The sequence below is a fragment of the Mizuhopecten yessoensis genome, unplaced genomic scaffold (assembly GCF_002113885.1).
Source record: "Mizuhopecten yessoensis strain PY_sf001 unplaced genomic scaffold, ASM211388v2 scaffold277, whole genome shotgun sequence".
NCBI classification, from domain to species: Eukaryota; Metazoa; Mollusca; class Bivalvia; order Pectinida; family Pectinidae; genus Mizuhopecten; species Mizuhopecten yessoensis.
In genome coordinates this window covers 116,433-128,972 of record NW_018403466.1, presented here as the reverse complement: position 1 = coordinate 128,972, position 12,540 = coordinate 116,433, and the positions used below count along the sequence as shown (strand labels likewise).

Below are 12,540 nucleotides of genomic sequence, written 5' to 3'. Positions count from 1 at the left end.
TATACATTTCGTCGTCGAGTGTCCATTTACTGCATTGCTGAACAGTGAATCGATTATAACACGAGTATATGTTATAGAATCGTGTTCCACATACTCATTGTAATAAGGCAATATGTTATTACCATCTGATGATCACATGTATATTGATCAATTATTCATTCTTGGTTTTTCACTGCATACTAATCCATTAACCCTTTCCATATCCCCGCATTTATTATGTTGTTCATATAACCTCATTCCCGTACATGTAGCTAGTGTTGAAATAATTGAGTATGAAGCAGGTAGCTAATTGACATTAGTGTCATGACACTTGCCTTTATTTCCTTTTCTATTTCACAAAATGTAATGTATAATTTGTATTGTATATATGAATAAAACAACGTTCAAACTAAGGTTAAGGAATACAAATCAGTGTTTAAAGCGTTCCGAAACATAAGCAAAACGAATAAGTGAAAATGAAAAGAACATAGAAAGTCAGCACAGGTACTATTATTTATCATCAGATAAATGTGTTATATAATATTTTTCAATCAGGTTTTGGTTTATTGTAGAAGGGAAAATGTGCATGAAAAACAAATTAACACCAATGCTACTTCCAAAAAAGTGTGAAATATTCCAATACAAATATTATTCTATGAAATGTGTTGAAAAAATTACAATTAAATCTTACAGGAAGTAATTTAGATATGCAAAAAAAGATTTATAAACTACATGCTGTGAGATTTTTGCTGATATAACTGATGTATAAAACGCATCAATTCATCGCGGTAAACGAACGACCCATTGGCTAAACACTGATGTTTAAATTGTTTCATTGCAGTATCAACAGTAGGGGCAAACCGAACCGTCCTTTTAATTAAAAACTGCTCAGAAAACAAGTAAACGTTCAAATGTGTATAGATTATGGGAACCCATTCAATATTTATCAGCTCAATGTAGGGGGCGTGGTTAAAGAGCATGGCACGCGCTAAATGTCTGTCAACCACGAGTAATCACAGGTTGGACATGGTCTGGGGTTGGTGGGATCAATAACGCGGCGTTTTGATTGGTCGCGAGAAGGTCCTATGGCCTCGTGCCGTGAAATTGACACATTGTTGTATTTGCCAATGTTTTGATATTTAATTCAATAATAAATACCACCTGTTTAATATTGTACCTGTCATAACAACGTCCACAGCCGGTAAACGCACACGCGAGCTACGTTTCACACGTGCGCACACTCAAATCTACAATTTACTGTGAAATGGAATGAATATTACATTGAGTGAATGAACCGATATAAAACAGAACACGCTCTTTAGAGTCGAGGACTCTCCATCTATAATCTGGAGAAGAAAAAGACAGAAAAAATGGATTTATGCGTGCGACGAAAATCCTCATATGACATTGACAGTTTGATAGGGAAGAACAAAAAGGAGAAACAAGTATCAAAAAGTGGTGAGTATTTTTAATTTTTGTTTGGTTTAGCAGTGATTTCTATAAATCAAGTTTTATCAATCTTAGCAATGATGATTTTTGTTCATATATGGTGCATACATCGTTACATCATTGAATAGCTTCAAATATTTATCACTAATTCGAAAAAAGTATGTTTACTTCGAGTGATACAAAAGTTGACCTTGATAAGGAATATGACTAACTTCTAGTTATATTACTGGAATACCATGTCAAACAATGCGTTCTACTTCTAGTCATATCACTGGAATACCGTGTCAAACAATGCGTTCTACTTCTAGTTATATCACTGGAACACCGTGTCAAACAATGCGTTCTACTTCTAGTCATACCACTGGAATACCGTGTCAAACAATGCGTTCTACTTCTAGTTATATAACTGGAATACCGTGTCAAACAATGCGTTCTACTTCTAGTTTTATCACTGGAATACCATGTCAAACAATGCGTTCTACTTCTAGTCATACCACTGGAATACCGTGTCAAACAATGCGTTCTACTTCTAGTTATATAACTGGAATACCGTGTCAAACAATGCGTTCTACCTCTAGCTATATAACTGGAATACCGTGTCAAACAATACGTTCTACTTCTAGTCATATCACTGGAATACCGTGTCAAACAATGCGTTCTACTTCTAGTTATATTACTGGAATACCGTGTCAAACAATGCGTTCTACTTTTAGTTATATTACTGGAATACCGTGTCAAACAATGCGTTCTACTTCTAGTCATATCACTGGAATACCGTGTCAAACAATGCGTTCTACTTCTAGTTATATAACTGGAATACCGTGTCAAACAATGCGTTCTACTTCTAGTTATATCAAAAAGTTAAGCCTAACATTGTATATTTTAACCTCTAGTATATATTACCGTATATGTGTCTTTAAATACACGTATTTATCACTCTATTATAAACAGATTATAAATGTTCTAATACATACATCACTAGAATAAAACTCTATAAAATAATCTCTACCAATACAAAAAGTGGACAGACCAATGCACCTCTTAAAAAAATGTTATATATGCAAAAATAAAAAACCCAGTAAATGTTACACTGTATATACAAAAATGTATATCAAACGTCTGGTATAAATCACGGTAAAGCTCTATAAACAGTGTATTAGTTCTGCCATGCAAGTGTTATAATATCTAATCTTTAAATGTCTGTTAAATATTTTCAAACATCAAGTCTTTGTATTTCCTTTCTGCAACCGTTTTTTCTCAGTATCACTCCTTACTTCATCCACGTGTATGCTTAAAACCTGTCTACCTTATAGAATAGTATGTGACCAAAGGGATATTGATTCATGCTAGGATAAGATGATTTATTTGTTCCTCATATTGACAAAATTTGGGGCGTTCCAAAGAAAATGTCACAAACAAAACCTCAGAATAAAGTTTGTTGAAATCAGCCTAATTGGGGAGGTAAACACTACTATTCGCGGAAGGGTGTTAGCCGTCCCCCAATGTCAACACTCAGACGGGTACTTAGTGTCCAAAGGTACCTGTTATAGTTTGAAAATAGAAAACCGAGGACAATGATTTTACAAAACCAACTACTTATTTGTTGGAGTATGTTTTAAAAGAATACGGAGCTGTGTTAGTGTCGGACAATGCCACTGGTCTACTGAATAATCACTCGGACTAGACAGCGATTCACACACCTGTGACGAAATATGTTTAATATGTTTTTTCTAGTACAGATAAAGTTTAAAGAATGAAATAGAAATTGTTAAAACACACATTTGTTACTTTGCAATCGAACAACAATAAGGTTTGAAGGGATGTGTCTCCTTTTTACTGTTTTACTGTAAATATTACGATGTAAATTCATGTAGCTATTACGTGTTTTGTTTTTGTAAGTACTGATTCTGACTATGTTTTGTTATAAATTATTACTGGTGCATTGGGTTTTTTTCGTGCTGTTTTTCACTGATTTGTTAATGAAGCAGTTTTCAGTGTTAATTTTGAGTATTGTATAATAGAAATATTATAGTTTTAAGTATTTTACAATAGAAATATCAAAGTTTTGAGCATTGTATAATAGAAATATCAAAGTTTTGAGTATTTTACAATAGAAATATCAAAGTTTTTAGTATTTTACAATAGAAATATCATAGTTTTGAGTATTTTATAATAGAAATATCTATTCGTTTTTGACGCTAAATTATATATTGCACATTGTATAAATACATAGATATTCTACATACGGATGACTCACTATATAAGCATGCTTATCGTTCCCTTAAATATTGGAACACATATTCATTCATTACAATAAACGCATGCTTATCGTTCCCTTTAACATTAGAACACACATTTATTCATTCATTACAATAAACGCATGCTTATCGTTCCCTTAAATATTAGAACACACATTCCTTCATTACAATAAACGCATGCTTATCATTCCCTTAAATTTTAGAATACACATTCATTCATTACAATAAACGCATGCTTATCATTCCCTTAAATATTAGAACACACATTCATTCATTACCGTAATTGTGTGCTTATCATTCCCTTAAATATTGATAGATACAAGATGATGATTTGCTATGTAACATATATATCACACAGGTATACCTTAGTCAGTGGACTCCAAGTGCAGACATTAATGATATTTACACTTTTACAAGGTGAAGATAATTGCAATTTCAAAGCTTGTTTTGATCGATTCATTTTCCATTTGATATCAAGAGCGTTATACTACAAAAACCCACAAAAAACGTCATTTATCCAGCGATTTTAGACTTCGTTCATGTAACGGACTTCTCCTATTCAAAGACAGGATTTGCAAGGTTTGTGACAAAGGAAACCAAATTGCAAAAGTAAAACAAAGTCATCAAATATTTATCAAAGGTTGTAAATATGTTTATTCCGAACCTCTCCGATCTTTTTACATTCCCTTTTTTTTCAGGTTCTGGACAAATTGCCACTGGTACCGCTGTGTATGATATGTCTGTGTTTTTGTAAAGTGGGCTTGTAATTATATATAACTTAGTTGTCAACTAGTCAATATTTATTGCGAAGGTCATCCACTATTTGAATCAATTGCGTTGAATTCATTTTCAATGTGACAATAAACAATTTATATAAAATAATGATAATAACAGCAATATATAGCGCCCTACATAATTTGTAAAATAACTTTAAAGCGCTTTACAACATATGGATAATAGTATTAGTTAGAATTGTGAAACAAAAATGGCTTACAATCACCATTATACATTAAGCAAGAAGATAATCATCGCAATGTGCACAGAAATGAATAAATAAAGGATGGTAAAATTATAATTTATTTAGACTACTGAAATAGGAAGTACCGTTATATCGATGTTAATAGGCGCAATGCTTTGAACTACTGTTAATGTACCGCCATAGCTACAATATTCTAGCCTAATTGTGTAGGATTGATATACAAATGTTCTTATTGATCCTGCATCCTTAAATACGGTTTAGATTTTATTACATAACACCGCCCACTGTTTAAAGCAAACAGTCGCTTCTAATTACCGCTTATTAAGTTACAAATAATAACGATCAAGAAATAAAGAAAAAAACCAGATCGATTGTCGGAATTCCTTTCATATTCGATTTGTTTATTGTACAGTTACCTGTTAAAACTGACCCTTTCAGTAGTCTTATTGATAAGCTTGAAATCGAAGTTTATTCGATTATTTTTCTAAGAAAATAATTGAGGAATAAAAACATTATATAATAGCCTTATAAGTGATTGTGCGTTTTCTTTTCTTGTGGTAAATATTTAATTTCTGCGTAGTATGTAGACTGAAGATTAACTTAGGCATGTGGTGCTTATAGATCTTCTCTCACAGAGGACCTCATCAGTATGTTATATCTCGTTTTCTTTATTTCATTAAACCCCCAGTATACCAGTATTTACATTCTTATTGAAGCAAAGGAAGCAAATGTAAAATAACGATACTGGTGACGAAATGACTCCAAAATTGGATACTTAAGCGGATTTCAGTACAAGTTGTAACTCCTTCGTTTGGATATAAGGGATAATGCATACACTATTGAAAAAGTAATTGTTCATTTCTGATCATAATTCGCCTATCGTAAGACTCGAATTTTCTTTTGTATTTTGGTCAAATAGGTTAAACATAGGTCCGAGTTAGTCATACTGTTGGTTTACACAACTGTGTAAGTTACACTTAGTTTATACAACAGTGTAGAACTGGTTACAATATAGTTAAACAACAGTGTAGAACTGGTTACAATATAGTTTATACAACAGTGTAGAACTGGTTACAATATAGGTAAGATATTTGTACAAAATTGGAGTGCTAATTCTAAAATAGTAATATAGTTTATACAACAGTGTAGAACTGGTTACAATATAGTTAAGATATTTGTACAAAATTGGAGTGCTAATTCTAATGTAGTAATATAGTTAAACAACAGTGTAGAACTGGTTACAATATAGTTAAGATATTTGTACAAAATTGGAGTGCTAATTCTAAAATAGTAATATAGTTTATACAACAGTGTAGAACTGGTTACAATATAGGTAAGATATTTGTACAAAATTGGAGTGCTAATTCTAATGTAGTAATATAGTTAAACAACAGTGTAGAACTGATTACAATATAGTTAAGATATTTGTACAAAATTGGAGTGCTAATTCTAAAGTAGTAATATAATTTATACCACAGTGTAGAACTGGTTACAATATAGGTAAGATATTTGTACAAAATTGGAGTGCTAATTCTAAAGTAGTAATATAGTTTATACAACAGTGTAGAACTGGTTACAATATAGGTAAGATGTTTGTACAAAATTGGAGTGCTAATTCTAATTTAGTAATATAGTTTATACAACAGTGCTGAGCTGATAGCAATGAAGAGAGTTGATATATATATAATACTACTACATTGGGTTAAAAGTTAATTAAAATGATACTACAACATTGGGTTAAAAGTTAATTAAAAATAATACTGCAACATTGGGTTAAAAGTTAATCAAAATAATACTGCAACATTGGGTTTAAAGTTAATTAAAATAATACTGCAACATTGGGTTAAAAGTTAATTAAAATAATACAACTACATTGGGTTAAAAGTTAATTAAAATAATACTGCAACCTTGGGTTAAAAGTTAATTAAAATAATACTGCAATATTGGGTTAAAAGTTAATTAAAATAATACTGCAACATTGGGTTAAAAGTTAATTAAAATAATACTGCAACATTGGGTTAAAAGTTAATTAAAATAATACTGTAACATTGGGTTAAAAGTTAATTAAATAAAACTGCAACATTGGGTTAAAAGTGATATAATACCATACTTCTACATTGGGTTAAAAGTGATATAATACCATACTACTACATTGGGTTAAAAGTGTTATAATACCATACTTCTTCATTGGGTTAAAAGTGATATAATACCATACTTCTAGATTAGGTTAAAAGTGATATAGTACTACTGCGTCAGTTGAAAGTTATTATAATAGAGCTAGTGTACTTACATAGTTCGTACATCAATGCATAGTAAGTTATATTATCATATAGAAGTGCTGAGTTAGGTAATAAGTGCATGTGATAAAGTTGATAAGTCAAGCAGTTTATAAAGTGGGTTGAGTTATTTAGATAATCTTACAAAACTGCTCTGTCAGTTAAATAATTCATACAGTAAAGCGGAAATAGTTGAATATTTCGACATATACTTGCATTATATTGATATCAATTATATAATTTATAAATAAACTGCCTCTTATTGGCAGGGAGAACTTTATCAGAGTATGAAATGATATGTCATGATCACCGGATTTTCCATAACCCGGTGATAATTAAATTCTAAATAAATAAATGAAAATTGTTGTAATCGAATTCCTCTTAATATCATCAAATAATAATTAACTTTTTTACTCGGGACTATCCTATGATATTGACCATAGAAAAGCTTTTTTCAATATTTTTTTCTCGGTCAATATCTTTTTTCTTTGCTCGATATCAAAACATATAAAAGCAAATTATTTTGGTGAATCGTTACTTCACAGAAAAGAATGTTTAAAAGACAAATTTATGTTATCGTAGTGATTTCAAAAAAAATGTTTCGTTGTTTGATCTTTGAAGTTAAGATAAAATCATAAAGTTCTATGTTACTTCTTTTTCTTTACAGATATATCTCCGGGGGGAAATGAGCGTCATTTGACAGCCAGTATGACGTCATATGATACAGATGCGTGCTCTGGTGACGATAAGGGATTGCCACGTGCTGTTATTTCACCCTTAAAGATACCGTGTCCCTCTACAGCTAAATGTATGGTTGAATTAACAGACCAGGAAAGGAACGACTTCAGCCCCGACAACAATGACTCAAAAAGCATCACTTCGGCTTCCGATGACGTCACAAGCGCGGACTGCGTAGAACCTGAACCCATGATGCATGCCTATGGTATGCTAGGGGATCTCAGCAATCGTAACAACTATCATGGCGGACGCGTGCCTTCCGGTATGGACGATCGCGACATAGAGGATTATGGGAAAAGAAAGCAAAGACGATACAGAACAACCTTCACAAGTTTCCAGTTGGAGGAGCTGGAGAGAGCCTTCCAGAAGACTCACTACCCGGACGTGTTTATGAGGTACATCTCTATAAAGCTTTTGTACATATCTTGTATAGTTCAAATCTGTATTGGAATTTAACCTCTGCAAAATTATTTTTTTCTTCATTATATTTTCAAATATTACATTATTTGAACGAAAATATCATAAATTTGAAATGAACACGCATGCTTGGCAAATAACGATGAATAAATGAGGTGATGCAATTCTAAAAAAAATAATTTTCAATTTGAACCATGATTAATCTAAAACTTCTCTAACTGTTACTTGGTTTATGTATTTGCTCGATCTAACTCTGATTTTAGAATTGTACAATAATAAAATTCTTAACGTGTTATCAAACTTCTTACATATTTTAATGTCAGATTGCTTTGTTATAGAGAGGAGCTTGCGATGAGGATAGACCTAACGGAGGCTAGAGTACAGGTGAGTTTCATAAATTACAGATCACGTGACTGAAACTACACGTACCACATGGAAAAATAAAAATACAATTTTCTTTCTGGTTTTGAACATAAATACATTGCAAAAACCAAAACTTCTTCTTTTACAATATCACAATAAATAAATAAAAATTAATCAAGATTTGTAAATAGTCTATGGTATATATATTTTATAATCAACTCAGAATTTCCGTTCGCAAATTTAACTTTAGCTGGGTTGCAGTGACCCTTCTGATCAAATAGATAGCGAAGTTTATCGTGCAGTTGGGCCGTAATCTTCGACTACTGTCAAGTCTCCTTAATTTTAAAAGCAATCTGACAATTTTCTGATATTCGATAGCTCGTCTCGTTTGTTTGAGCGGTCGCATCACCGACTCGAGTAGCGGGATCGGGCCGTGTACACAGGCCGACAGTGCGATCAGCCCAATATTTAATCAGACACGTAGGAATCAATAAAAACGGGTATAGAACACACTGCCCGGATCGCCATTATAAACACTCGTGGAAAATTGCTCGCTCCTTCAACTCCTTGAAGGATACTCGAAAAAATTAGATATTTATCAATGGTAACTAATTGGGTTTAATTGGGGTTTTATAAAATCGGGAGGAATACATTGAAGCGAAATGGATACCGCTGTGCAAACATGTCACAAACTACTTTAAATATGCTAATGAGTAATATAACCGAACGTTCTCGTCAATTTAAAAATGACTTGATGATTTGGTCAAATTCAAACGCAAACATTTGTTTTTCATAAGAATAGAAAAATTGAATAAAATTTAGCACAAGTACGTGTAGATTCGTGTGTGTCCTCTCGAACCAGCCGGGTATACAATCAGTGGTAAACGGTAACGGGTTTTATTACAGAGTGTGATTTAAAGAATTTGAAGAAATTTCAAAAATAGATTCCCTCCTCCCTGCAAATACTAGAAAAGTATACGACAAACATTTCAGAGTGCTAATTAAATAGAATTGTAAACGGGTTCACATCAATCAAATAATGATGAGGTAACAAGACCACATGGCTAATAACATTGGTCGTGTTCCCAAGCTGGCTGACCTCTTTTGAAACACAAACACTTTTTTTAGTAGTCACACTTATATAGCATGATTAAATACTAATGTTTTACTTTATATTTTTACTGTGAAAGTTGTCATTTCAAAGTGTGGGAATGTTCGCACGGTCACTTTAAAAACTGACGTTTGGTGTATACATTTTCACATTGGCAACGGTTTGAAATCCTAATTATGTATAATCTGTGAACAAATATTCGCGTGTTGATATTGTCGCACTAATTCTACTCAACGCGAAAACCGCAAGCATTTCCAAACCGCGAAAATTACCCTTTTTACAGCACGATTTTTATGATAAGGTTTATGTTCATTCAATAATACGTTATTTATAAATTATAAATCAATCGATTTGCACTTGATAATTGAAAATAGTTTAAGGCTGCCTCAGTTATAAATCATTTGAATATTTGTTTTAATTTCTAATGTTCTTTGCAGGTTTGGTTTCAAAACAGACGAGCAAAATGGCGAAAGAAGGAGAAAGTCGGCCCTCAAGGTCATCCGTTTAGTCCATACGGGGGCTATACCAATCCCCCGACATTGTCGCCCCGAACTCTTATCTCACCACAACAGAGCTACACCGAGTTACTTATGAGGGCGTATGAATCCCAACTCTACCATAGAAACGACAGCCAATTCTCATACCCAGCCAGTGCGCGTAACATCTGCGCTGGGCCGACTTTGTCACCTCCCGGACTATATAATGTAGCCTTCCGCGGTGTAATGTATCCCAACATAAAAACTACTCCAATTCATCCGCCCGCCATTTCATTCCAACAGATGTTCGCTCAAATGAACTCCCAGAATTCCAAAGCTCGTGACACTATTACACTTCCGGTAGAACACAATATCATGGATGGTGATCAGAGAACATCGAGTATTGTGGCATTACGGAAGAAAGCACGTGAGCACGAGGTCAGAATTGGTGTAGAAGGCCAAGGTAGTGCATCATAGAAACAAATTTTGATACATTGTTTACTGGACTAAATTGATTCCGGACTTAATATTTACCGGTCCTTGGTTTTTTCTTCTTATTTACATTTTTATGGAGTGGCTGTGATTTGGACAATCGGTATCGGAATACATCTACTTTTTCTATTGGGTGTGTACATCAATACGCAGCAACATGTTTTCTGTTTTTTTTACAAACGAGATGTATACATCAAAGTCTTACGAAGACGAAAGAGTAAATGGATGTGAACGAATGAGAAAATCTTTGTTCAGGATATCAGAAAGCTCATATCGATAGTAATCGTTTGACTAGTTTGACGACGTCGCTACCAAACATATTCTCGTTTTAGCCATTTTAATCAATTATTGTGCCATTTTGTTATTTATTTACATATTGTAATTTATAGAAACTTGTTGAGAACATTTTCATTTATTAACACTTGTTTACAAAACAGAGCGTCACTTTGACACGGTGTTAAGGGTATTTCATATACCAGAACTCTAAGTACCGGTGTAAAGTCAGAAACCACACCTCGATATGTTATCTCTTTTTGTGATATTTAATTACAAAATCATTCTGAAATCAGTGCAATAAATCAAAACTTTTAACGAGATTACATGATAAAATAAGTTTTAATTAAACTATTAATTTTGAGGAGTGTCACGACTTAATGGATTTCTGAATAAATTTCACATTTATATCAAAATAAACGTGTGTCCTTATTTATCAAGTTGATATACATCAATGACTGTTAAGTAATGTGACAATTATGATTATAAAAAAGGAATTTGTTACAATACAAAGACAACACCACAGTAGACTGACAATATCACAACACAAAGTCTACATCATTACACACTGACAACATCACAACACAAAGTCTACATCATAACAGACTGACAACAGCACAACACAGAGTCTTCATCATTACAGACTGACAACATCACAATACAAAGGCTACATCATAACAGACTGACAACATCACAACACAGAGTCTTCATCATTACAGTCTGACAACATCACAACACAAAGTCTACATCATTACAGACTGACAACATCACAATACAAAGTCTACATCATAACAGACTGACAACATCACAACACAGAGTCTTCATCATTACAGACTGACAACATCACAACACAAAGTCTACATCATTACACACTGACAACATCACAACACAAAGTCTACATTATTACAGACTGGCAACATCCCAACACAAAGTCTACATCATAACAGACTGACAACATCACAACACAAAGTCTACATCAAAACACTGACAACATCACAACACAAAGTCTACATCATTTCACACTGACAACATCACAACACAAAGTCTACATCATAACAGACTGACAACATCACAACACACAGTCTTCATCATAACAGACTGACAACATCACAACACAAAGTCTAAATCATTACACACTGACTACATCACAACACAAAGTCTACAGCATTACAGTATGACAACATCACAACACAAAGTCTACATCATTACAGACTGACAACATCACAACAGAAAGTCTACATCATTACAGTATGCCAACATCACAACACAAAGTCTACATTAGTACAGACTGACAACATCACAACACAAAGTCTACATCATTACAGTATGCCAACATCACAACACAAAGTCTACATTAGTACAGACTGGCAACATCACAACACAAAGTCTACATCATAACAGACTGACAACTTCACAACACAAAGTCTAAATCATAACACTGACAACTTCACAACACAAAGTCTAAATCATAACACTGACAACATCACAACACAAAGTCTACATCATTACACACTGACAACATCACAACACAAAGTCTACAGTATGACAACATCACAACACAAAGTCTACAAAATTACAGACTGACAACATCACAACACAAAGTCTTCATCATTAAAACCTGACAACATCATAACACAAAGTCTACATCATTTCAGACTGACAACAACACAACACAAAGTCTACATCATTACACACTGACAACATCACAACACAAGGTCTACATCATTAC

At 33.1% G+C, this 12,540-nt stretch overlaps 1 protein-coding gene across 1 annotated transcript; it reads left to right on the top strand.

Annotated features, from left to right (window-relative positions):
• The first annotated feature begins 1,180 nt into the window (after positions 1 to 1,180).
• LOC110445992 (ALX homeobox protein 1-like) lies at positions 1,181 to 11,182 on the top strand. The gene is made up of 4 exons (XM_021490920.1): positions 1,181 to 1,437; positions 7,609 to 8,074; positions 8,435 to 8,480; positions 10,008 to 11,182. The coding sequence occupies exons 1-4, from the start codon at positions 1,350 to 1,352 to the stop codon at positions 10,521 to 10,523; spliced, it is 1,116 nt and encodes a 371-aa protein (XP_021346595.1). The 5' UTR covers positions 1,181 to 1,349; the 3' UTR covers positions 10,524 to 11,182.
• Positions 11,183 to 12,540: the final 1,358 nt, after the last annotated feature.